Raw genomic sequence first — 26,129 nt, 5'->3', positions numbered from 1 at the left:
GAGAGGGAGATGGCCACGATCTTTGTTGTTCTTTGTCACTTTGCTTCAAATTTTTGTGATTAAAAAAAAATAGTTACAGAATGAATTAAACTTATTTACATTGAACCTTATGGGGAAATTTGACTTGGCTCATGATCAATTTGGGTTACGACCAGAGTCGTGGAACGGATTAAGTTCGTGAGCCAAGGTACCACTGTATAGAAGTTACCATGCATACCCACTGTACTGTGGGTACAGAACTGTATTAGTCTTGTAAAAATATTTTAAATATGTTACTCGTTGCATTAAATAAAGACTCATTGTAGAGATTTTTAGACCTGCAAGAAGGACTGGGGTTCTTGATTACTTTACAGGATTGGGGCTGGGACCAAATATAGGACAGGGCCATTAAATTCTGCTGCAGTGGTCAAGCAAGCATACTGCATAATGACAGAACTGAGATTATAATTGAAGCCAAGTTATCAAGTCAAGAAAGCCTTCAGACCTCCAGAATAATCAGAATCTTATCAAGGGCAGAGGATCACACCTAGGAAACAGGTCCACATGGAAGCAACAAGCAGGTACAAGGTGGAATTCAACCCAGTGCTACAAAGAAGGACAGATAATGAAGCAAGAACTGGAAGTAGATTTGGAAGTGGATCATTTTGAAAGAGCAGAGTTAGTAGAGAAGGGCAGAATAAAGCAACTGGATCCATGATGCACAGCAAAAGGGTCAGGGAGTACATATAGATGTGTCATGCCCCCTGGCAGCATTTGATCCTCTTAATGCATTGCATGTCCTCCCAAATGGCATCAGTCAATGGTCAACTAAAGCAGAGAATTTTCCTGGTCCCTGTTCATCATAGGATGGGGCTTTGGGGAAGGGAAGAGGGCTCCTTGAGATGCTGTGGGCTTGACCAACCAGGCCTGTGTGCCAGATTTGGACTCCCTCCTAGGTCTAAACTATTTTGTTACTAAAATTCAGTACAGTAATGTTTATCTGTTCCAGCCATATGGCTCAGCAGAATGAAAGCTTATAATAACTGTCATTTATTCACAGCAAACTGCATTCAAAGAATGAGGCAAACTCCTCCTCTTGATGAATTGCAGCCTCCACCGTACCAAGATGATAGTGGCTCTCCGCACCTCTCATGCACGCCCTCCGAAGTTGGTGACAGCAAATGTGAATTCTCTCAGTGTAGCAACAGTCCAAGATGTTCATATAAGTGCCCAAGTGAAGGAAGCACTGGGCACGAAATAGAAAGCTTCCATAACAAAGGATACGAAGAAGATGTACCCAGCGATAGCACTGCTGTCCTTAGCCCTGAGGTAAACAGCCTTGCACTTGTAACAGAACTATTCAGAACATAATGAAGTTGGATAGGTCTAATATCTGGCAGCTCATTTGGCCTTGTTCTTGTATGTCTCAGGCAGTACCTGATAACTCACTCGTGCTACCTGGCACCAGCTGAGCAATCTTTAAAACTACTCCTCCCAATGTATGGCCAGGACGTCTCCAATTATATTATATTGTTTTATATTGTTGTTATTTATGTATTGTTGTAAGCCGCCCCGAGGCTTCGGCGAATGGGGTGGCATAGAAGCTTTCTAAATAAATAAATAAATAAATAAATAAAATGTATAGGGCAGCAGAAATGAGGCCTTTGCCAAAGCCTTTTTTGAGTTTGCATAGGGAAAGAGTGGTGTAGAAATCTGTTTGCATCATGCATGCAAGAAAGCATCAGTGGTATGTATTGACGGTGTGGAGTCCTTGATAGAAAGAGGATTAATATGGGCCAAATGTGGAGATTATGGGGATGGAGTGAAGGCCCTGTGCTGCCAGATCTGTTCTCTTACTACCGTATTTTTCGCTCTATAAGATGCACCTGACCATAAGACGCACCTAGTTTTTAGAGGAGGGATCCATGGAAAGCTTCCTGATAATCACAGGCACATTCCCCATCACTTCCCCATGGGCTTCATTAAAAGACGGGTTGCCATTTGAAAACACACACCGACCTGTGATTAACAGCTCCCACCTGCGCCGGAGGAGGGGGGCTGAGCAGGGCGCGCCGAGCGCGTGCCAGCCAAGTGTGGTGCAGCCAGGCCGGCAGCATGCCGGCGGTGGTCTTCCGGGTGGTGCGAAGGCGGAAGGTCTTCCCGGGCGGTGGGGGTGAGCAGTCTGTCTCTCCACGCGGCCGGCAGGTTAAAGCCCGCGGCTCCTCCTCCTCCGCACGTCTCCCACTGAGCGGCACAGCTCTCACCTGCGCCGGGGGGGTGGAGCAGTGTGCACCGAGCGCGTCCCGGCCAGGTGGTGCCACGTGGTGCAGGCGGCCGGCAGTGTCCCGGGCGTCGGGCACACACACATTTGCTCTATAAGGCACACAGACATTTCCCCTTACTTTTGAGGGGGAAAAAAGTGCGTCTTATAGAGCGAAAAATACGGTATATGAAAAGTACTCACCTTTAGAACTAGAATACAGTTCTCTTACGTATTCTAGTACTAAAGGTGAACCTTAGAGCAGCACTCAAAACTGCAGGTATATGTGAATTCTGTTAACATCCCTCCGATACTGTATTTGTGATCAGGGTGCCCTTCGCTTCCTCTTTCCTGCCTCCAGTTCCCCCATATGTGCAGTTTATAAAAGGTGTGGTTTTATAGGTATGGGCTTTTTTGTATTTTAAAACCTACTGTGTTTTCTATGGAAAACTTTGATTCAGATCTTTGCAATCCAGATTAATAATCATTACCATAACAATGGGAGACTTTGCTATACTTGTGTGACTCATTCATGTTAATATGGAAGCTTAATTTCAAGTACAATAGAGTTTTCTTACTACTTTGGAGATGGAATGAATCCTTGAGAAATATTTCAGATAGAGTTAGGGTTAGCTTTAAAAAAAATGCAATCCAAGTGAAAGAATCAGCGTGGCTTTTAGCAACAGAAACAGAGCGAGTCAGAAGGGGTCTCCCGGGCTATCTAGTCTGACCTAGCTGGCTCCACTCACAACATGTCTACCATGTGCATGTCTAGCCTATCCTTTTAGTCTCACCTGACATTAGTACACATTAGCCTTGGGTAGGGCTGACACTGTCCTGCCTAAAAAAAATTCTAACAATGAATCAGCACCCTGGTGGTTTGCTGCTGCCCTTTTACTTTCTCACAATACCCCAAAATGATATTCATCTGGGCATGGTGGGTAATTTTCTCACCAACTCTGATTTAGAGTGTCATAGGTGCCACTGTTGATGGATGTTGCTGCCAGATAAACTTGACAAGGACTTTTAACCAAGCTCAAAACTGGGAGTTGCCTGACTCATATTAGGCTGGTCTGATGATCAGTTAATGAGATAACAGCATGTGACTGGATATTTTTCAACTATGCATTGGGCCAAAACTGATTGGCCAATGTAAGCTTTCTGTCCCATACAAATAGGTGAAAGTAGCATGAGCTAGATCAAGATTGCAGCTTTAAGCAGAGTCTTAAAGTTCTCTCCAGCCAACACATCAGGGTGGTGTTTAACAAAAACACCATTAACAAAAGCTATTCATGGAGTTGTTATCTGCATGAATGGTGTTTTGCCTAATTTGGCCCTTAGAAGTACAAGTTCTAGCTCACAGAGTTGGTTATTATTTATTCTATAATATTGCATGAGTAACATATAATATTAATATGTTATTTATATTATTCACATTGTCTTCTATTTCTATTAAATTTTATGCAAACATGTCAATACAAATCTGTTTGAAATGATTTGTCTTTATTAAAAATGTGTGCTTTGATAGCGGAGTAAAAAATGCATTACAACGTATTATACTACTAAAGTCTATTACATTAGAATATTAACAACTTTAGAGTGCAGAGGCTGAGGTAGCATGGATAATGGACAGTGAAATAAAATTCCTGAATAGATATTAGGCAACATTAAAGGTGTTTTGCTTCTCAGATCATTTATTCATCTGTTTAGTCTGAAATGGTTTATAATGTGATTCAGCCCCATGTAATTCTCCCACTTCTCTCTTTCCATTTGCTAAAATATTGTGCTTGCAATTTCTCCCAGCACTTCTCTGTTAAAGACTTTGGACCTTATTGTTAGAGCCTTTTATCCATCCTTTCTTCTCTCTTTCCTGATTGGTTCCTTTTTCCAGCTGAAAAGGCATCTTTTTGTCTCATGGCTGGCTGTCAGCATGACTTTCTATGAATATTCAATTACACTGTGTGTGAAATGAATAAAAACATTGGATCGCACCACTGAGAAGTATTTTAATTTTAGTGAATGCACATAAGCACTTTTGCCAAAATGTTTCAGCAGAATCATAGATACCTACATAGGTATGTGTTTATGCAAAACCTCTTTTCAATTTCATTTAGGATCTATCAGCTCGAGGATCATCATCACAGCTCCCTAAATCTTTTGATCCTGAACCAGAAGCTAAATATGGCACCCTGGATGTGACTTTTGACTATGACTCGCAGGAACAGAGGCTTCTCATAACTGTGACAGCTGTCACAGACATTCCAAATTATAGCAGGACAAGTGGAAGTTTATGGCAAGTACACCTGGTTCTTCTTCCTATCAAGAAGCAGAGAGCAAAAACCAGCATCCAGCGGGGTCCATGCCCTGTCTTCACAGAGACATTTAAATTTAATCATATTGAGTCTGAGATGATTGGGAATTATGCAGTACGCTTTAGACTGTACAGCATACGTCGTGTAAAAAGAGAGAGGATTCTGGGAGAAAAGATATTTTACTTAACCAAATTAAATCTTCAAGGGAAGATGTCAGTGCCAGTGACATTGGAGCCAGCATACAATATTTCTGTGAGTATTAAACCAAGCAGAGTAAGAATGCAATGATGTGAAAGATTCGGAAACAAGCACTTATTTGTACCCCAGTATGCAGAGTTCTGGCACACCTGAAAGGTTGTTACTTTTAGGGCATTGGCTTCCTTTTGGTTCCTTATGTTTTTGCTTTTGGGCTTACACCTGCTTTCAAGTTGTATGTATCTATATTTACCTTTGTTAGCTTTAAGGATGTAAAAAAATCAGTTTCATTCTATTAAACATTAGAGCTTGCAAGGTAAAACAGGAGTGCATTTTGAGAGCAAAGCTCACATATTTTGCATTCCCAAAATGCTTTCCATAGAAAAGATGTGCCTTTTGAAATGAATACATGTGTTCACAACTAAAGTCTGAACACGTGTAATAGTTTGAAAATGTGCATGTATTCATTGAAAATATTTTGACTAAATAGGGGGAAATACACATTTGAGTGAATCATTTAAATAAAAAAGCTTGCCCTAGTGCACAGTTATTCCTTTGAACAACAATGGCAAGCTTGCTTTTGGGACTGAGAAGGAGGTGAACCAAACTTCAGGCTTCAAGGTGGAAATCAGATAAACTTTATGAACTTGAACTTCACTCATTCTCCTATTCCTAGAGCTACTGGCATGTCGTTTTAAAATGGCCTTGTTCGTTATATTCAGCTGTTTTGAAGTGTTTGTCCTGGAAGTGCTATCACCAAGTATGTAAAAGGATTTAAACTTATGTTGAACTGTGCAGCTGTATAACTATCCTCCTCTTTTACTGACTCTAATTTAAGAAGGACCTGCCCTTAACAGCATGCCTGTGATCCTTCATGTTTCCTTATGCTTCGTTTTGTTCTTTGTTGTCAAGCAGTGCACTTTTTACCTGTTTCCTGGCCTTCAGTGTTTCCTCCCTTTGGGACTTTAGACCTTTCTTGAAATATCCAAATATCTATGCATAGTCCTGCATAGATCTTCCCAGCCAAGAAAAGGAGCAGTGCAGCACTATGGAAGCTGCATACTTTCCAAAAGAGTTTCATATAGCTTTTGTAATGGTGGTAGCACCCTTTCTCTCACAGGAAGGAATGTGTCATGGAGAAAAGAGCAGGCATGTAAATAGGAGGTAGTGTGGCTGCATGTGGTTTTTTCCTGCTCTTCTAGGTGTGATTGCTTCTTGCCCAAGGTAAGCAAGCAATTTGCACTTCCAACTTTTCTTAAAAACAGGATCCAGAGCTGGTGTATTCCATTTGGATTCTCCATTGATATTTTACAGTATGATCCAAAGAATTTTTCTTGATAGTGTGCCTGCTTGCAGTGCTAGAATAGTGTCGCTGTTAGTTGCTAGACCAGCCATTCACATGTTACTTCCTAATGTGCAGGAATGACCACTGCTTATTTTATAATGAGTTGGTTGGCTTTAATAGTTGAAGTGGATGCCCAGAGCATATCTGGAGCCTTCTTGAGATGTAGTCAAGGAGCTGGCATTGCTGCCTCTCTCTGCAAGCTCTTTACATGCCCAGACTGGTGAGGTTAGTAGCTATCCACAGCTGTTCAAGAAGATCCACAGCAGCATTCTTTACTGAGTTTCTCCAGTCTTTCAGTTTTTTTCCTAGAATGTAATATTATCCTACTACTTTAGTTTTTCCAGGACTGGGGGAAATGTCCCTGTGGTCCAGGTAGTTCTGTTGCGGTGGACAAGTCTCCTGAAGCACCATAGTTGTGCTGCTCAAGTATCTCCTTTAAACAGCCACTACTTGTTTGATTGTCTTAGGTGAGGGACACAGCATGGAGTGTTTTGTTGACTGCCAGAGGTTTACAAAACAGGCTCACCACAGTCATTCCTCTGGAGTTCATGCTTCACTCAGGTAATAAGCTCTTGTAGCTCCTCCAAATATATTTTCAGTGGAGGGTAAGCCTCCCTTGGAAAATTTGAGGTCAGTGTTTACTCCGTTAACCATTGACAAACATGCATGGCCACTGAGTTCATGGTACTTGTTCTGCCATCAAACCATCTATTCTTAGTGCTTCATGTTCCCGAAGAAAGATGATGACCTGACACATATTCAATCTTAGGGGTGTCATTGCCTTCATACATTCAGAGAAGTTCTGGACCATCTTTCTCTCTCCATCATGTTGCACCTGCTCAGTATGATACTGACAGGCTCCTCTGTTTACCTGAACAAACAACAGGAGTGCCTGCACATTCAAAAGCTCTAGAAGGATTTGAAGAAGGTCTGTACAGCCACAGAATTCACTTATCAGAACAGAAATCTACTTGAAAAACATCAGTAAACCAGTTGATTTTACCATGTGTTGTTGCAGTGATTTTCTGTGTGATTTTATTAGGTTTTAATAATATTTTACATGCTTTTATTATGTTTTTTCATTGACTATCATAAACTCCTTTGGGGCAGTCTCTTCAAAAGATTGCCTAAATATGTATCATCATCATCAACAACAACAGCAGTAGCAACAACAACCACAGATGCACTTTTCCTGACAGAAGCAGCGACAGCCCATAATAGTTTGCTGCTTGATTAAAATTGATGTAATGGAGAATTCTAAATTGGCTCCTCTTACAGATGTGTGAGGAACCTGGTTTGGGGGAGGAAGTGTCCAATTTCCTCAGCTTGGCTTCCCAGACTCTGGCCTTCTTTCTTTCTTTCTGTTCTAAGCCCACCTTATGCTGAGCATTTGTGTGGGCACCTGGTACAAAGCGAGCTCAAGCAGAGTTCTGCTTTTGTGCACATGACTTGTGAGCGTTGTGTACTTTGCACAAGGAATTACATAAATTGCATATTTGCACAAAGAATTATGTACTCTGCATACATTGCACTAAGAAGCCACTAGTGTTCCCAAGCTTTTGTGAACTTGATCTCAACTTGGTTCACATCTTGGCCAGGACCAAATGTGGGAAGGAAGTCTGGTGAGCCCAAGAGAACTGGATTCCGGACTGATCTTTGCATCCCTAGTTCCACTACAAAAGCCACACTAGGTAATTCAGAACTGTATATATATCTATTTTTTTTTTACTGTAACAGAACCTGGCTTCATACATGACACTACTTATTTTATTGTTTATTTTAAAAGATTAAATAAAGATTTTTGTGGTTGTCTTTTGTAACCCTAAACTTTACAGAAAATATGTGGAATATATCTTTGCAAGGTGATACCTCTCTTCCCCATCCCTGTACACAGATTCCATGCACAGGAGCCAGAACACAAGAGCACTGGAGATGGGACTGCATCTTCCACCATGCCTGAGTGCAGCTTAGGAAGTACAAACGTCACATGCATACTCCTCATCCCAGTCCTCAAGTTTCTGCCATGTAATGGCAGCCACCTCACTCTGCCTAGCAGTAGGGCTGGCCTAGACAGAAGACTGCATTACTGAGCAGTCACTTCCTTGATTTCCTTTGATCTACCAAGAATTATAATTTTCAGTTTACATGAAGCGACATCTGAAAACTCTCCTTTTTCTATGAGTTTTACATATCTGCCATGAATGCTAGATTATACAACTTGGTTTGGCCCCTTTGCCTCACACAGTCTTTATATGGACTGAGATAAGCATGCCCATCTATCAAATACTGTTCAGAAGAAATGACATGTAATCTGTCCTTAAAGCTGTTTATCCTGTTGTCAGCTAGTGCTTGAGTTTCAGCTAATCCTGACTTGAGCTTCATGGTCCCCACTACAATTCCTGACTTTTTTTTTTTTTTTTGCTTTTGCTGTGCTTAATTAGTTGCCAGAAGGTTGGTAGAAAATCCAGCTTATCTTCAATTCATAACTTTTCTCTGTGGTTTCATTTGATCTCTGCAAGAGCTAAAGTAGATAATTCTAGATCTGACAAAGCTTCTCACGTGGGTCACTTCTCGTGCCTTGCAGTGCAACCCCGTGCATTCAGCTTGTAAGTCACTCCACTTGGGTCAGTGAAACTTAATCCCAGGTAAATGTGTGTAGGACTGCAGCCCTAATTTGGTGGAATCAACCCTTCAATACTAGCTCATTTGCTTTCTTATGATAGCCCAACATCACCCATTCTCTATATAGACAGTAGACATTGATTTTTAGCAACAGTCTTATAAAGCAAATCTAATTGGTGTGTTTGGGGGAAAATAATCTGTGGACTGCTATGTCATGCTACTTTTCACCACCATACACTGATTCTTTGACTGTGATCAGTGGTGTAGCTAGGTAATTTTAGACCCTGGATTTATTGGTCCCTGAGGGTGCTGTGGAGCAAACCCAGATGTCCATTTGTATTCCTTCAGCTCCAAGCTTATATTCACTGTTGTCCCACATGTGCTCAAATGGCATCCACACTTCTGCTATGTTGTATCCATTTGCCAATCCTGATAATTCACAGTTTTTTAACTCATTTAAATTGCAACTCCTCGATGGCCACAAGAAATCATTGCCCTTATGCTTTACCTGAGAATAAGCACCACTTGTTGTAGAAAAGGAGACTATAGTTTTAAAGAAAATATAACAAAATGGTGCATCTGTAAGTATACATGTCTGGCTGGCCATCCCCCAACTACAATTTTAATAAGAGAGGAATCGTTTTTTTGTCAGCAGTGTCAGACCCAGTGGCCTGAGGCATGTCTGTGGGAGCCCAAGGCTGTTAGCAGGGCTGGGTGCAGCTGCCTTACCATCTTCCACTTTTGGTCTGGTCATTTGAGTGCCCCATGGACTGTGGAGGTGGGGCTCCAGATTTGGCTCCAAGGTCCAGCCTAAGATGCACTGCTGACTGTGACTGGGAAACCACTTTTGATTGCCTGTATAATGGGCTAAACTAGCTCAGTCAGTTGAGAAGGATGAATGCTTCTTGCAGGTGGATTGCAAAGTGTCAGGTTGAAAAATACATGTTTCTTCGTCGTGGCCTCTGTGCATCACACATATGGGTGCTGTGCCTGCGCAGTGCCTTTGGCCGGAAGATTGCAAGCTAACAGTTTTTGGTGGGAAAAAGCTCCACTCCCCCTCTCCCCATAGCCTATAAAGAGCGGAGCGTCCGCCATTTTGTTCCGTCTTTGCGACCGCCGTTCACTGTGCCTCGTGCCGCTTTCGATCTCGCTTGACTGTTGCTCATTTACCTTGTTCTCAATTGTTCTCTCCCAGTTGTTATAGCCCTTGTAGTTCTTGTAGAAATTCTTGCTCCTTTTACTAGTTCTCTAGTTGCTCTATTGTTCTTCCTTTTCTCGATCTTTATAAAAAAAAAGAAACAACCAAAAATATATATTTACCCTCTGCACTATCTCCTTTCTTTCCTTTTCTTGCGATGGCGCAGCGAGCGGCTTTCTGCAAATGTGCAGAATGTGGGTCTAAGATGTCTCTGACCAACCCGCATGACCTATGCCTCCTCTGCTTGTGGGAGGGGCATAGGACTGATAAATGCTCTCATTGCCTGGCCTTCTCTAAGCAGGCCAGGAAAAACCGTGAGAACCGCCTGCGGAGGCTCTTGTGGGATTGGGCTCTCATGCAGTCCGACCCACTTGTTGTTGCTCCGAAGGCTGGCTCTGCTACAGTGGCTCCGCCCTCACGCCCTTCGGACGAAGGCGCGTCTACCATGGGGGTTCCACATAATGGGCTAAACTAGCTCAGTTAGTTGAGAAGGATGAATGCTTCTTGCAGGTGGATTGCAAAGTATCAGACTGAAAAATATATATTTATCAGGTATATATTCCACATATTTTCTGTTAAAGCTTCGGCTTACAAATTACAGTAACAATTTTTATTGCGGTCAGCTTCTGTTACACTAAATTATAATATTTTTGTGTTCTGAATTGCCTGGCCTGGCTTCCATAGTAGAACAAATTTCAAATTGTGCAGTGCTCAGTTTTTTTTCTTCAGTTCCAAAGTTTGGACAGAACACTGGGATGTATCTAGCTCGTGTTGCTCTGTTGATGGAAGGCTCCACTAGTCAGTGAATGGGGAGGCAATATTTGGTTATTACACCTCACTCTGCACCCCCACTTACCACCTTCCATAAAGTTCTGTTGGGTTCTCCCAACCCTCTGAAACAGTTCTGGGGCAATACAGGAGGGAAAGAGATTAGTCTAGTACCAACTAACCCTGTTCTGCTGAAAGTCTCTAGTGGATTAAAGGGCATCCCAACAGAGGGCACCTGTTGGATATAAACCACTGGTCCCATGCCATTTGCTCCATATTTCTGCCTTTTGTGTCTTTATCTGTATCTGAATTGGCAATGCAAATGAAAAGATTAATAAAACACTACAATAACTTGACCTAATTGTACACACTGTATAGTACAATACTCATTTTTCTGTGCAGTGTTTTGCCCGTGAGAAGGAGCACAAGTGGGTTTCAGAAAAACACATGCAAAAGAATTTTGGTGTAACAATATGCAAAAGCATAGCAAAATGAATTATAATGATGCTTTATCAATTTTGGCCATGCGGATGAGGGAACTGAAGAAACCACCGCAAACCCTACATGCTCCAATTTGGAATTAACATTAAATATTCTCCTACTTATATCAAAATGTTGGACGAGCAGAGTGTACCAGAGAAAAAAACAACACTGTGGAATGGGGGATATCTTCATATCCCTAGTTTGTTTTTGGTTTTTAAATACAAGTTTGCATAGCAGGCACATACCACAGTCTTTCATGCTGACAGTCAAACCTTCTTATGGTGCAGGCAGTAATTAACTAAATACGTCCCAGTTGGCTTTGCATCATGTGCTATGCTCGAAAGATGTTGATTGAGCACATCTGCTGTTTAAAGACAATGTGATTCGAGGGCATAGCATCATATTCAGTGTTGGTCCTAGACAGAGTGAACAAGACACAAGTAAGTCACAGCTCACCTAAATACTGCAAACTTTCATTGATATGCTTTACAAAAGGATTTATATTGGATACCACCCAAAGCCCTATGGATAGGTCATATTCTTTCTTTATCCCACTATAGACTATGCTTCCTCAAAAACAGTGCTTATATACATTTCATTTATGTCTTGTCCTGATTTGGCTTTGAAACTTGCCAAATGAGATGGACCCTATTTTTGCACATGAGATAGACATCATTTTTGTATGTCTTAATCCAGCTAGCTAAGGGCTAAGACAGCTTAAGGGCAAGGATTTTAGTAGGTCTGGATATGCTTAATTCTCCAGTTGATTGTGGTCTATGACTATGGATCCTTTTAAGCAGTGATCTGAAGTTTTCCATTACTACTTTCTGCAATCTTTGTACGTGAAAGTTGTCTTATGTGTGACCCTGTTAGACAATTAGGCAATGGGTACCTCGACAATAATTTTAATGCTTTGTCACATTACATTCTAGACAAATTAAATAATTTAACTTTTCATTCCCTCCCACCACTAAATTGTACTACATGGATTTTATTAGAAGACTTATCAAGATACTGCACATCAAGTATCAAATGGGAAAAGCGGCACAAGGGTCCCATTCTTGCCTTGCTGAATGTCTGTTGAAGAACATTGATTTGCCAGAACATATAAATTTGGTTTTGTCATTTCATTTTGAGAAAACATTATTCACAATAGCTTAAGTTTAGGAACAAAGCTGATCTGTGAATAGTGAGATACTTTTGTTAGAATAATTTGCCTATGTATATATTTCCAATAACATTTATGATTTCAGGATGGAAATTTGATGTAACTTTATAGACTCTGTGGTAATATATTAAGGTTGCACATCATGCTTTTTAGAATATTTGAGTCTCTTGATTATAATCAATGAAGAAATTATGTTTTTCATTTGATTTAACTTTAATCTATGATTTTTTGCCCATGACAGAAGGAAATGGTTTTAATAGTGTATCTACCAGTTTGCTGTCTTGGAATTGCAAAATGAAATTTCAGGAAAGGCCTTTGAGAAGTTGTCTCAAGTAATTTTCAAACAATGTGTTTAATACATTGCAGCAGAATCCTAGTAGGCCTGTTTTATATTAAATACTATTTAGCTGTTATATTTAAAATCTTTTAACTGCTTTAAAGGTATCAAAATTACTAAATCATTGGAAAAAATCTGCTTTTTATTGTAGCATGGTACCTTTTAGGAACAATTGTAAGCTCTGAGAGTTTCCACTGTTGCGTGGTAGAAAAATTCCATCAATCAATAGTGTATGCATCTACTCAGATGTAAGTTCAATTGGTCTTACTCCCAGATAAGTGGCTATACAGTTGCAGTCATAATAAATATTTTGAACCCATCAAGACAGTAACCTTTTAGTGTTCTTCCTGCACTATTAGAATGACACATTTAGCAGGCACTTGCTTGAGATTTTTCATAAAATGATAAAAGACCATAGTTGTACATTGGATTTAAATATTTTCCAGACTCAGACTAGATCTTTTTCTTAAGCTGAAGCCACAGTCAGCCACTTCACTGTTCTTGTACCTGGTGCTGGGCACCTGATAGAGGGCTGAAATTCTTTGGCTGTATGACCCACTCATCTAGCCAATAGTCTCCTTGCCAGAGTTACTGAGATGCTCTTGATCTGAATCTAGTATTGAGGAGCCAGGGCTTGAAAAGCTTCAATATTCATGCTACGCATGCCTTGTTGGAAGCTGCTCAGGATTTCATGGCTACTGTATTAGCCATGAACCTGTCACAAGTAAGAATGTCACAGTTTGGACTTGTTTTTCTGAGTTTATCTAGGAGAAAATGATCTGTGGGTGGGGGATCCAGTAGTCACTCCACTGGGATGGAGAGATCGTTAACTGATCAGTGTTGATCTTCAGGCTACCTGCAAGAGTGTGGACCGAGTCTGATGATCCACATCTGGATGCTAATGAATCCAGACAAATTTCTGAGGGCTCTTGGGGATTTTCCTGCAGACCTAGCTGGCAGTCCTGTCCAGGTTCCAGCCACCACTTGAGATGAGGAGATGACCCAAGCTATTGATATGATCACTTCCCATTGTCCTTGAAGTAGTCACAGAACCATGTTAGCTCCTTAATATTCGAAGCAACTCTAATTGTGCCAGCAATTAGAGTGCAAATGGCAGAAGAGTTGTAGTGAATACAATTGAACACAGGTAAGGATCCATTTACAATCTTATTTTTTGGCAATGATGGTACTAGAAATTCTAGCTATTAAGAAAGGCTAACTTGGCCATATTCCCTGACATACCTGCTTACTGGAAAGGGAATGTAGGAAGACCATTTCTTTTTCCATTGTGGCACTTTTCACTCCAACAAAGCCTCATTGGTTTTTGAAAAATGGGTCCACCCCTGTCATCCACTCAGCATCTGCCCCAGACAGCAGGTACTTAGAGGACAGGACCAAAATGTCGGAGGACAGAGTTTTGTATATGGGGTGACTGCACAGTAGTCAAACTAATCTACCATTAGGATGTGGAAGTAAAATGCAACTTCTAGGTTGGTTGGCTTGAATTTCAGCATTCTACCTCAGCTTTGCTCATTGTTGTGAGACTTTAAACATTGGGATCCATTGTTTGCTCCTTGCTATATAGTTGGTCAGTACCATCAGACGTGGCGACTGTTGTAGGAGGATCTAGACACCTAGAATCAATCCTGTACATCTTTCAGTCACCCCCAAGGGAATGGATGGTGTGAACTTTCACATGGTGACAGTATTCAGCACTGGCCTACAGTATTTGGCTATCCTACAGTAGATCATTTTGCTAAATATCTGACTTGTTACTGCATTTTCATAATCGTTCCTTCTAGTTCTGAACTTTGGAGATCAATGTCAATTCCTATATACTCCAAATGGCACTGCCTGCACACAGGAGAGGTATCTTCAGGCTTGGGGGTGGGGGCAAGCAGGCTTGCACAACAAATCTTATTTTTAAAAAATCCTTTCAATGCTATCTCTTCCTAAACAGCCCAATTCATGTCCCCTGTATTCCAAGTATATATAGGAGAATAACCATGGTCGGTGGGTTGGAGAGTCTGTAGCTCAGTTGAAGAGCATATGGTTTGCTTGGAGCAGGTTCTGGATTCAATCTGTGCCACCTTCAGGTAGGGCTGGAAAAGTTGAATACTGCTTGAAAGTCCAGAGAACTGCTGCTGGTCAGTGTTGACAGTTGTGGCTCAGATGGACCAGTGGTCTGACTCAATTTCAGGCAATTTCCTCTGTTTCTGTGTTCCATTGATAGAGTACACATTTTGTACATATGTGGAAGTGCCAAGATTTAATACCAGCATTTCCAGTTAAAGGTAATCATGCTGAGAATGATTTTGGAGAGCAGCTGCCATCCAGTGTAGAAACTAATAGGCTTACTAGGTAATAAGTTAACTCATTGAGCAGCATTGTATGTTCAATAACAGTATCACAGACATGTGCTATTAGAGCCAATGAAAAGTAGTGGTTAGAACTAGGACATGGGAGTCCAAGGTTCTAGTCCCACTGAAACATGAATACCAAAAGGTTAAATAACAAAGGCGTGCTAAGGCTCAGGAAGAGTCATCCTGAATGGGCACCAAGGAGAACTCACCTTCGAAAGCAAACACTGAAGGAACAATTTCCAGGATGACTGTAACATAGGAGGAAAGGGTTAAATCCCCCTCTCCATCTGCAGCTTTCCAATAATTGCCCTCTACAGCAGCTGTGTGCATTATATACAAAAATGTGTTGAGTGTATTTAACGCTGGGTCTAATTTCGCCCTGATGTCTTTGCATCCTGATAACATCATGTTAGAGGTTTCCCCTCTCTGACCCATAACCCTTCCAGTGTGCAATTCTGGATGAAGAGCAAGGCTGAGCATTTCCAGTGACTCTTTACATTTGTGATACAGGTTATGCTGTCTTAGAAATGGGATTGAGCTTAACCCTGTTTGAATTTGAATCCAGTGTTTTATATATTGTTCTTTTCAAATTCACAAAGTCGCTGCCACCATTTCTATTTTCTTTAAGCTGACATGTGCTGTTAAGACTGAGTTAGAATCAAAACTTAGAATAAAAACGTAAGGAGGGAGGAAACTTCAGCGTCTTGGCTGTTTCAAATGCTTGCAAACGCTTTGCTTTTGCTTCCAGGGCTGTGACTCCCAAATGAGCATGTCAGAAATGTCCTGCAGTGAAAGTACCTCCTCTTGTCAGTCTCTGGCACATGGCTCAGCTCCAGAAATCCTCATCGGACTGCTTTATAATGCCACAACTGGAAGACTAGCAGCAGAAGTGATAAAAGGCAGCCACTTCAAAAACTTGGCAGCAAACAGACCACCCAGTGAGTGGAATTTTTTTTTATCCTAATACTTCTGCACTTGGGGGGATTTCACTGGTGGGGACTTCAATCCTATCATTTAGTCTTACCCCAGTCAAGCTGAAATAGTGCAATCATCAGCTAATCTGTTTCATGTTTTATATTTCCAGTCTTTGGGGAAATGGCAGAAATCTAAAATTCAAAATATTAGGTTGTGATTTGACAAGATTCTTTTTAATTTTTCATGACTGACTGACTAATAAATTGCCTTTATCTTAATGATTAATTACTAAACTATTAATGCCTCACATTACAGAGCCAGTGTAAAAAGTTATAATGTATTTTAAAGGTATGTGCCAATGAATGTTTATGTAAATATGTTGATGCTACAGCAGTTAAGGATATTCATACACGATTTCATAAGTGTGTGAGTTTCAGTGATACTGACATATATCAAAGTTTAAAGCTGACATTTTCAGTGCTGATTAAAAAAAATATTCTTAATTCCAAGTATGAATGATTGTGGTACTGGCCTGGTACTCACATAATGAAAAGCTGCCATAGGTGAATTTCCTTGCAGGGTTTCTTTTGGGACTGCAGGCATCGCCATTTAAAATATTTGGGGTATGTTGCAGCATGCCATACCTTCTCAACCTGAAAAGGTGGACTGCTTGGGTGACTGACAGGCCACTTAAAACCCTAAAACCATGGGTTATAGGTGGCTTGTTGACCACCTAAAGAACCCACCCTCATTCGTTACACGGATGAGGAGAATCTAGAGCACACCCCCACAACTATTCAAAATGGTGGACACTGCCATAGTGAAAAAGCCTTGCGGGCCACAGTGAAAAAGCCTGTAGCCCATATTGACTTCTCGTTATGTGTGAACTATGGTGCGTGTGTGAGTGTGTGTGTGATTCAAAAAATATAGTAAGATTGGTGGGGATAAGTGTATGCTTTTATAGGATATTATCAGGTACTTTTTGTTTTTGTGCATTTGTAAGAACATGTTTGTGCTAACAGACCCATGTATCAGACGTTAAGCAAAGTTATCCATAGCAGAAAACTGTAGCAATATTTGGAACCTAAAGAGGCAAAATGAAGAAACAGGCATGATACTCAACAGGGCCTGTGCCAAAATGTTACATTCTCTTCCTCTCTGTGTAATTTTTAGGCACATTATCTGTATTGCTTCCTTGCTCCTACCAGGGGTAGTGAATGATGAGGGCCAAGAAAATGTTTCAAGTAAATGTGCCTAAATATTATGACAAGTGGGCTTAGAACGCAACATGAGGTTACCATTTTTGGCAGCAATCCAGAATGAACCTAATACCTAGTTCTACCCTAAAAACATTACAAATCTGAAGCGAGCAGGTTTCATGTTCTTCAGTAACTATTGGTCATTTATGGATCATTTGGGGTTGAGGCTGAAATGAAATGTTAGTTTTAATCATGTAGCTAGCATTTCTTTTCTTTTCTTTTCTTTTAATTACTACTAGCCATAGAGGGCCATAAAGGGCCCCAGTCCTCATTCTGACTGCAGTGTATGGGAGGGGAAGTCTAATTCTTTATTCCTCATCACCACCTCCAACGCTCCTTTTTGTCTTGGTGGGGAGAGCTCCTAGTGAGGCCAATGGGTCTTTTGTCCCTAAGGCCAATTGCGGAGTGCGTGTTGGTGGGTGGAAACAGGATCATGGCTGGGAAAGGAAGGTTTAAACCTCACCTCACCATGCATTGCGGTTCCAGTGAACATCTCACACACCAGGGACAGTTTTGTACTTGACAGTCCAACTAATGTAAACTGCTCTGCCCTAGCACAATCCATCTCTAGGACAACACTAGTGGTTTTTACGAGTGTATTGGAACAACTGTCAAGCAACTAATACTAGTGACATTGTGCTATTGGTTGTTTACACTGCTGCAGTGTAAGTTAGCAGTAGTGAGAAATAGGATATGACTCTTGCATACTTTCAAACAAAGTTGCTTAACGTGCACTTACAGTAATGTCTAGTTTGGCTCTCTGTCTGGCCCTTTTGGGAAGATGCTTTCCTGCACTTACCTACTAGGTAAGGGCCATGTTTGGATCTAGCAAATTGCTTGGTACAGGGCTCCAGAATATGCAAATCAGTCTCCTAGCATACAATTTCCCATTAATATAAAAGGAAAAGAAAAGAATTCCATTGCACGTCTCTTTGGTCACATAGAATTGAAGCGAATAGGGCAGCCCACACATGCAGAAGCGCTTTGTGGAGTTGCAGCACATGGTAGTCCGTGGATTGGGCAAGATTTTGGAACTGAAATGTTATTTTTTAATACCAGAGTAATCCTGTTGTTGCAAGCATTTTTGCATAATAATGCATTTTGCAAAGTGGCATTAAACATATAAATTCACCAAAAATGGTGTATCAACCAAATTATTTTTTAATCCAATTAGTTTTCATTGTATTGTTTGTAATACACACGGGGTGCAATTCAGTGACCACTTACTGTATAGTAATCCCCTGACCTCCCCTGGTCTGAGGTCATTGAATTGACCCTTACTCAAGAAGCTGGAGTTTGCATGAAAAAGAGGAAGGTCCTGTAAAGATGCCTCTATGAGTTCTATTTTTCTAGCCTGATCTTTTGCATGAGTCTACATGTTCTGTGTTTAAGCCCAATTGAAACTAATATGAAGATATCCCATTACTTGAAACAGTGTAATTTTTTGTTAAAGATTACACAGTGACCTTACAAAATTCATTTCATTAAATTGTACCTGCCAATCCTTTTGTTCAGTCCCTCTCTTTAAAGTGATTTGCTAAGGCTTTTTTTCTCTCCTTTCCACTCTGCTGAACAATATTTCCTCTTAAACTATAACCTTTGATCCTCTTTCACCCAACTATTGACATCTGGTCATTATTTCTTTTACTGCTTTCCACCCCCTGTTGTCAGACGGACTGTTCTGTTGTCTAAAACACTTGATAGGTGGACAGGTTTATATAATACGAGGTGAGTTCCTGTAGAGACTAATTGGATGTTGTCTTTTTCATGCAAAAGAAAGTCGCCAGCAGCAAAGCACTTCACCACTCTCCACCATGTTGGTTTCTGACAGTGTACATTAATTATTTCACTCTTACAATGGAGATAGATGTAATCTCTGACTATGGATGATGGTATTTCACATATCTATAAAACTGAAATGTGAAAGAATTCTAGGACATACAATTTGATTGCAATTTTTTATCTTAAAAAAGGATTTTCTTGCATCGACTAAGGGGAAAAAAGAAAGGAAAACGGTTTATTTTTAAATAAATTGACATGCAAATATTGAATTAACATGCTGCATTTGGTGGCTGTGAGTGTATTTTCCCAGACATAGTGGAAAACACTATAATACAAATGAACGTTTTTAATGTCAATGTCAACTGCTGTATTAATGAATCCATATTCATGATCCATTCGCTCCAGTGCACATGTGGAGCTTAACACAGATAGGGAATTCCCTGTTCTATGAGCAGTGGAATATAACCTCTCTACACATAGGATTTTGGAGTGTGCCGAGCAGTGTAACCATTGTTGTAACGTAATACTTTTTAAAGGGATTATAAAACAACTGTGCCCTAATTATATCTCATATCATACACTATATATCTGTTTGCAAAAAAATAGGCATAAAGAGCTTTACTCAGATGAGTAAACAACATTTTTTTCAATGCATTTTATTATATTTTGACATTTTAAATGTTCACAGATCCAACAAAAACTCTTGACTACAAGCCACATCCATTCAGAGATTTCTTTAAAGCAAACATTTCATCATGAGCTTCCATGATGCTATCACTGCACTCCACTTCCATTTTTTTTTTACTTGCAGTTTTACTTTTTCATTTCACTTTTTATTCACTTGTTTACATGATCTGAAAACTCTGATATGCTTTACAGTGTTGTGGCCAGTTGTAGCTTGCTAAGTGTTAATGCTACACATGTCTGCTTGATGCAAGTAAGCAGGGGGTAATGAGTAAGTAGAAGGATTATGTGGTATACCTTTAAACAAAGTTATGGAAAGGTAAATCTGATTAAATAAAAGTTGCAATTAAACTTTTTCTATCTTTTCAATATGCTAGTAAGTATAGTCAACTATTCATAATCAAATTTGGTATACACCATAACCTTTAACATATTCTGTGTCATTTTGTTAGGAAAAATCTTTTGTCTAAGCATCTCATGTCCCAAATTCTCTATTTTGTAGATACATTTGTTAAGCTGACATTGCTGAATTCCATGGGTCAAGAGATGTCCAAATGCAAGACATCCATCCGAAGAGGGCAGCCAAATCCTGTCTACAAAGAGACCTTTATTTTTCAAGTGGCACTATTTCAGCTTTCTGATGTGACACTGATATTGTCTGTATATAATAAACGCAGTATGAAGCGAAAGGAAATGATAGGCTGGATTTCTTTAGGTTTGAACAGTTCTGGTGAAGAGGAACTAAACCACTGGACTGAGATGAAGGAATCAAAAGGACAACAAGTCTGTAGATGGCACTCATTGTTAGAGTCTTAATGGACAGTTTTGACTCTGCAGAACATCGGGGTGTAGTGAGGCTGCCCTTTAGGTGCATCTCAGAGAAGGTATTGCAGAAATTACAAATTCAAACATTCCACTTCAACCAATGCACAAAATGCCGTGGAGCAGAATTCACTTTCACATCTTCACATCACTGATTTCAGGTAAAATGTACCAGATACAGAAGAGACAGTAACCTCAAGTCCTTATCGTGACACTAAGAGGATTGGTGATTTTTTTTCCCATGTTAGTTTTTCTGTTTAACTTACAGATATTTTGTGTAAATCTTCTATTATTGCAAAATCCTCCAGTGATGTTGTTCTTGTTTTTAGTGGTGCTATGTTGTGTTGTAGATGACCTGTCAACAAGCAGATTTAAAGAGGGATGGTTAAATGGTAGGGCAAACACAACAATAGGAGAGAAAATTTATACATTTGCTTACAGAAGTAAGAGCATTACTGTTTTTCCCCTTTAGCAACTTAACATTTCTGACAGTTTAATTTTGAAGAACACGAATGTTGCTATGCAAGAGCAGCCCTGCATGCTGGCTGCTTATCAGACACAAAAACAGCTCCTCTGTGGTGCCTACTTATGTTGGAGATGATATTTTTGCTAGAACACTGGAGCTGTTTTGAAAAAAGAATTAATGCTCATTGCATGTACACACTTCACACTTCTACCCTTGACAAATAGGCTTTTGTATTGTTTCAAGAGTTTATGAAACTTGTTTGACCAGAAGTAATAGTGAGACAAAAAGCCTCTCTCAAGCCACTTTTGAACCCTTAAAACTGTTGCGAAGGTACTTCCAATGTAAAATGTCTGCCATGAAGGATCCAATTATAAATGTCCTGTTTGGATATCAACCGATTCAAGTCCCAGTGTTGATATTGGTCACATTTCCTTGATTCTATCATAGGAATATTTCCACTTTATGGCAAGTAGTGATCACATAAGATCTTACTGAGCTCTTATAAGTCAGGCAGAACCAAAGATCTGCACAACTAGTTTCTCTGCTTCCTTAAGATCGCTCTAGGCTTTGGGTTAGTTCCTGATGATGCCAGTCGAAAGACGCAGTCAACTATTAAACTTTCCCTCCCTAACAGATTTTCTGTGGTCAGAAAAAAAGACAGAAGTAGTAGGAAAGCATGGGAATGTCACAAATGGAAGATACCCCCTTTAGAATCCCATAATGAGTAGGACAGTTGAATCAATCAAAGCCTTGTCTGGAAGCGCCCTAAGAGGAGTTTTAAAAGCAGTTTGAGATATGTTTCACTGAATAGATAAAAACACCTGCAGACAATAGCATCCCTATTTTCCTCAGTACGAGAGGTTTGTAGTACCTGTCTGCAATCCAGCACATAATATCTGGCTCTGTCTCCCCTTGTACCAATGGCATTTTTGTTTAAGTAATGGAAGGTAGGACTACAGCCTATCACTTTACAAAAAGTTCTTTTTAATTAAATCAATTGGTATTTATAGGAATGTGAAGCTTGCATTATGTATTTCTGAAAATTCAAAAATAGTAACATCAGATAATTAAAACATCTGGCAAATGGGGCATGGATAGACTTAGAACAATGGGAAATAAATTGTTATCATGTAACATTTATTCAGTCCCAGAGGTGTGCTATAGTTTGCATATGTGTCAGCATCATGAACTGTGAGATCAGAACTGCAGAGGAAAATATTATAACAGTCGACCTACTCAAGGTTTTTCAATAAATGGCTTCACTACCTTGTTTCAACTATTGTTGGGTTTCAAGGATTCTGTGTGACAGTGGAGCTCACACACAATAAGGGTACTTTTCTTTCCTTGAGGATGAGGTTGGTGACATAACAAAAAAAGGGGAAAAATCCCACAACTTGAACACTTAGAACTTTTGTTATTCCACTTGAAGATGAAATCTGTATCTGTTGTAAGCGTAGTCAAAGCTTTTCCATTTCTATTCAAGTAGCAGCTTCAGTTAAGATTCATGGATTATGCGAATTTGCAACAGTAACAACAACAACAAGAAAAGTCCATACATTCTTTTTTATTCAGACAGAACTAACTCAGAAAGCACATATTTATTATTCTCCTTCACAGTGTTATTGAATGCTGCTATGTTTGAGATCAAAGACTTTCCAGTAGTGCATGAACAGATACAAGTGCATCATATGAAGGGTGTGTAAAGTTCCCAGCTTCAGAATTCTAAACAGCCTCCTTAAAAATTCCCAGCTGTTGTCTTGAAATTGTTATTCAGTGCCTTTCATGTTTCACCTATTAAATTTGTAACTATCATGTGATGCTGAATTGATTGATTTCAATCCTGATTGATTTAAAGATTTTTCAAACGAATTTTTCTCTTCTGTTGCATGAAATGTATGCCACACAAAAATGTAATTTCTATTCAGGAACTTTTGCAAACAGAAATATTGTTAACAGAGTTAAAATACAGTACATTACTTCCAGTTCCGTTTCTTATTGATTTTACAGTGAATCCTTATACAAGCCTTCTTATAATATGTAAGGTTTCAAAAGTCCTCACTGAACAACTTCTTAGCTAAAATTGAGAGACTTGGAATGTACAGATCTAAGCCTGCAATTCCAAGCATGGTTATGAAAAAGTAACCACGAACGTACTATTGAAACTTAGTTCTGCAACTCAGTTCTGAGTAAATGTATTTAGAATTGGGCTACAATACCTGCACTGTCATAGTGCCTTGAAGATTGGGATGTGCATTTGTACAAGAAGACTTCATGAAATCTTCCCTAATTTTAAAAATTTATTAGTATGGTTATGATTACAATCCTGGAGACTCCTGGATTTGAACGTTGTCTAACCCTCTGTATATGTTCGCCCTTTATTTTAAAGTATCTCATAGACACGGCCGATGAGTCATTCTGCAGAAGGCAGCATAGACGTGTGCTGAGTACTTTATATAAATATATATCTTTTAATGCAATAATCTATCGCATTAATACCTTTGGCCTAATTTCACATTGGTTGCCTTGCTTGGAAATTACCTTAGACACATAAATCATGTTATGCTGGTCTGTGACCACAATAAAACTTGGATTTGGTTGGACATAAATCACTTGTGATTTAAGAGAAATTATAACCTTCACCAAGCTTTCTTAAGGATTATTCTACATGTATCAACTGGAGAGTCAACTTTTGTACTGCAAAACATTAAGAAGGAGTTTGGACAGTTACATAGGAAAGTCATAAAAGAATTTAAAAAGTGGCTTTAACATAATATCCTAGCAATAGAACAGTCTCTTTAGTGTGGTGATTTCTAAATTTGCTTTTATTTAGAGGTATTTATTATGGGTTGTTTCCAGTGGTGCAGCTTTGCTAATAGAAGGCTCTATGATCCAGTGCAGGCTTCAGTGTGAGGAAGGAGGCAATTTTAGTAGATTTTTTTCATTTTGCACTGCTACGAGTCCATTCCAGAGCACTGGGGGACCCAGTGCATCATGGGAAGGGGCACAGGGGTAAGGATGAAATCAGCAAAAATCACTCCTTCCCTATTTTGCTGTCAGAAAATTTAGTTGTCAGTGGATAGTCACTGTTGGCTCCAACTCTGTTAGGAGCAGTGGCATCATCCTCAACTAGGCAGGGTCATACCTCAGTGCTGGAGCTTTGCATACAAACAACACTAGTAGGTTCTTCCTGTTGTTATGCCTTATCTAAGCCATGACAAACCACAGCACTTACAGGTACTGTCTTGAATGTTCAAGCTGCAACAGCAGTTTGTTGTGTCATCCAAACCTGAGAACTATGGTTTTTGTAAAGGTTAAATAACCCTCACAGAACCCATGGTTTGCTTTAGGCTTATGCAAGGGTAATTTATTTAACCATTATTTATTTAGCACTTACATAACCCACATTCTTCAAGTTTCTACGACACAATAAGCTGCAGTCACAATCTGAATATTCAAGTAGCCACCTGCATGCACCACAACCCATTGTGGCTGAGATAAATCATAGTGGGCTAATCATGCAACCTGATCGTGCAAACCAGGTGAATGACCGTTGTACCTTAAAGTCTAACAGATTTATTACAGCAGACGTTTCAAGGAGTCCATAAAAGCTTATGCCATAATAAATCTGTTAGTCTTTAAAATGCCACAGGACTCTACATCACTTGTGCTGCAACACGCTAAGCAGCTACCCTGCTGGAAACTTATTATGTGCATATATGATATCCTAGGATTAATCATTAGAATATTTAAGAACCATGTGTATTTTCTGTACACATAGCACTTTGATGTAGGGAAAACTATGTAAAATGTATGCAAATTGTCATATGCAATGGTTGTATAATGTGCATACACACCCAGGAAATTCTGTACAGATGTAGTAATATAGGTCCTGGTGTTTAAAGGCAAGAGTTTGAATCTTGATTTAGTCATGCTTCAAGAAGACTCACTGAAATCAGTGGGATAAGTTGCTCATAACATTTCAGTGGGTCTGCTTAATCATGATCAAGTCAGGATCTGACCAGTTATGCATGTAATTTCCAACAGAGGGCATGCAAACAAAGTAGACATGTACATGTCACTTAGCTGTCTCTTCCTATGTGAGAGTGCCATCCATGTAATCATTCTTGGGACATCCCTAATAGAGCTCTAGAAGAGAGGTCACAAAAAACATTTTCCCTGAGCAATCAGGCTGCCATTCCTAGAAAAAAATTGACTGTTAATCTAGTTCCTTAGGTAGTTAACTTTATGCTGTTCAGAATTCACAATAGTTCTGAAAACCAGTAACAGCAGTCCCCCTGCTGTTCATTCTTACGATGATTTCATGTGAATGTTGTCCTTGCCAACTATGAAATCTATTGCAAGCCTGTCAGTTCTCTGACCTTGGCTATATCTTGTACAGCAATAATGTATTGCAACATGGCAGGTGCTTAATGAATTCCTCTGGTTTTGCAGTTCAAAAATGTTGGCTTTGCAGTTTAAGGAAGGCTAGAAAAGCAAGGGGGTTATGGGATCCCTGCTCTGTTGTGTACAGCACAAGGGGCACAAAGTTAACAGACCTGCATTTGCTTGAGCAAAGGATGGCACATGGATATTGCAAGACACTAAACCACAATGCATGGTCAGGCATGCCAAGTATAAAATGTTGGTATGGAACGTAGTAAACCAAATGCAGACCTTAATGTTGTGATTTCCTCAATTTGTATCTAGACTGGTTGTAGTTAGAGAACTGGCATTTTTTCTTTTGTTCTGACTACCACTGTCAGCAGATTATTTTCTAGTTGCTTTCTGAAACAGATTCCTTGCCTTGAGTGTGCGTCACAGTATGACTGGGTCTTGGCAGCTATTTAAATAAATGGTGTGACAAGTTTGGAAGGGTGTTACGTGATTAGATTTCCCAGCATCATGGTATCAGATTACATGAGTGTGAACTAGGGGCAGTTCATGTCCCCTTTGCAGGGTAGTTCCTTCTGCAAAGCTGTATCTCTGAAGCAGGTTCCCGTGCTGTATCAGGTTATACGTCTGACTCCTACACGACTATCTCCTTCCCACCAGTTTTGCTATCCCAGTGTGGAAAGTCCCTACCTGTCTGGATTGTCCATATGGGATAAATATTACAGTGTTTGTTGCATTTCTGGGGAACTAGCCAGATGGGAGTAGCACTGGGGCAATAA

The 26,129-nt window shown here is 39.9% G+C and overlaps 1 protein-coding gene across 2 annotated transcripts in view; it reads left to right on the top strand.

The window, feature by feature from the left end:
- SYT14 (synaptotagmin 14) overlaps positions 1 to 21,066 on the top strand; it is a 91,657-nt gene extending 70,591 nt beyond the window's left edge. For both annotated transcript variants that reach the window (XM_044429496.1, XM_044429495.1), the window contains 4 exons: positions 1,040 to 1,308; positions 4,354 to 4,803; positions 15,779 to 15,968; positions 20,173 to 21,066. In XM_044429496.1, coding sequence (XP_044285431.1) covers positions 1,040 to 1,308; positions 4,354 to 4,803; positions 15,779 to 15,968; positions 20,173 to 20,486 — 1,223 coding nt within the window. In that variant the 3' untranslated portion in view covers positions 20,487 to 21,066. The remainder of the gene's footprint in view (positions 1 to 1,039; positions 1,309 to 4,353; positions 4,804 to 15,778; positions 15,969 to 20,172) is intronic.
- Positions 21,067 to 26,129: the final 5,063 nt, after the last annotated feature.

The sequence above is a fragment of the Varanus komodoensis genome, unplaced genomic scaffold (assembly GCF_004798865.1).
Source record: "Varanus komodoensis strain SLA01 unplaced genomic scaffold, ASM479886v1 scaffold2, whole genome shotgun sequence".
In the NCBI taxonomy this organism is placed as follows: domain Eukaryota; kingdom Metazoa; phylum Chordata; class Lepidosauria; order Squamata; family Varanidae; genus Varanus; species Varanus komodoensis.
Note: the sequence above shows the minus strand (reverse complement) of the source record. Positions and strands in the feature narration are given on the sequence as shown.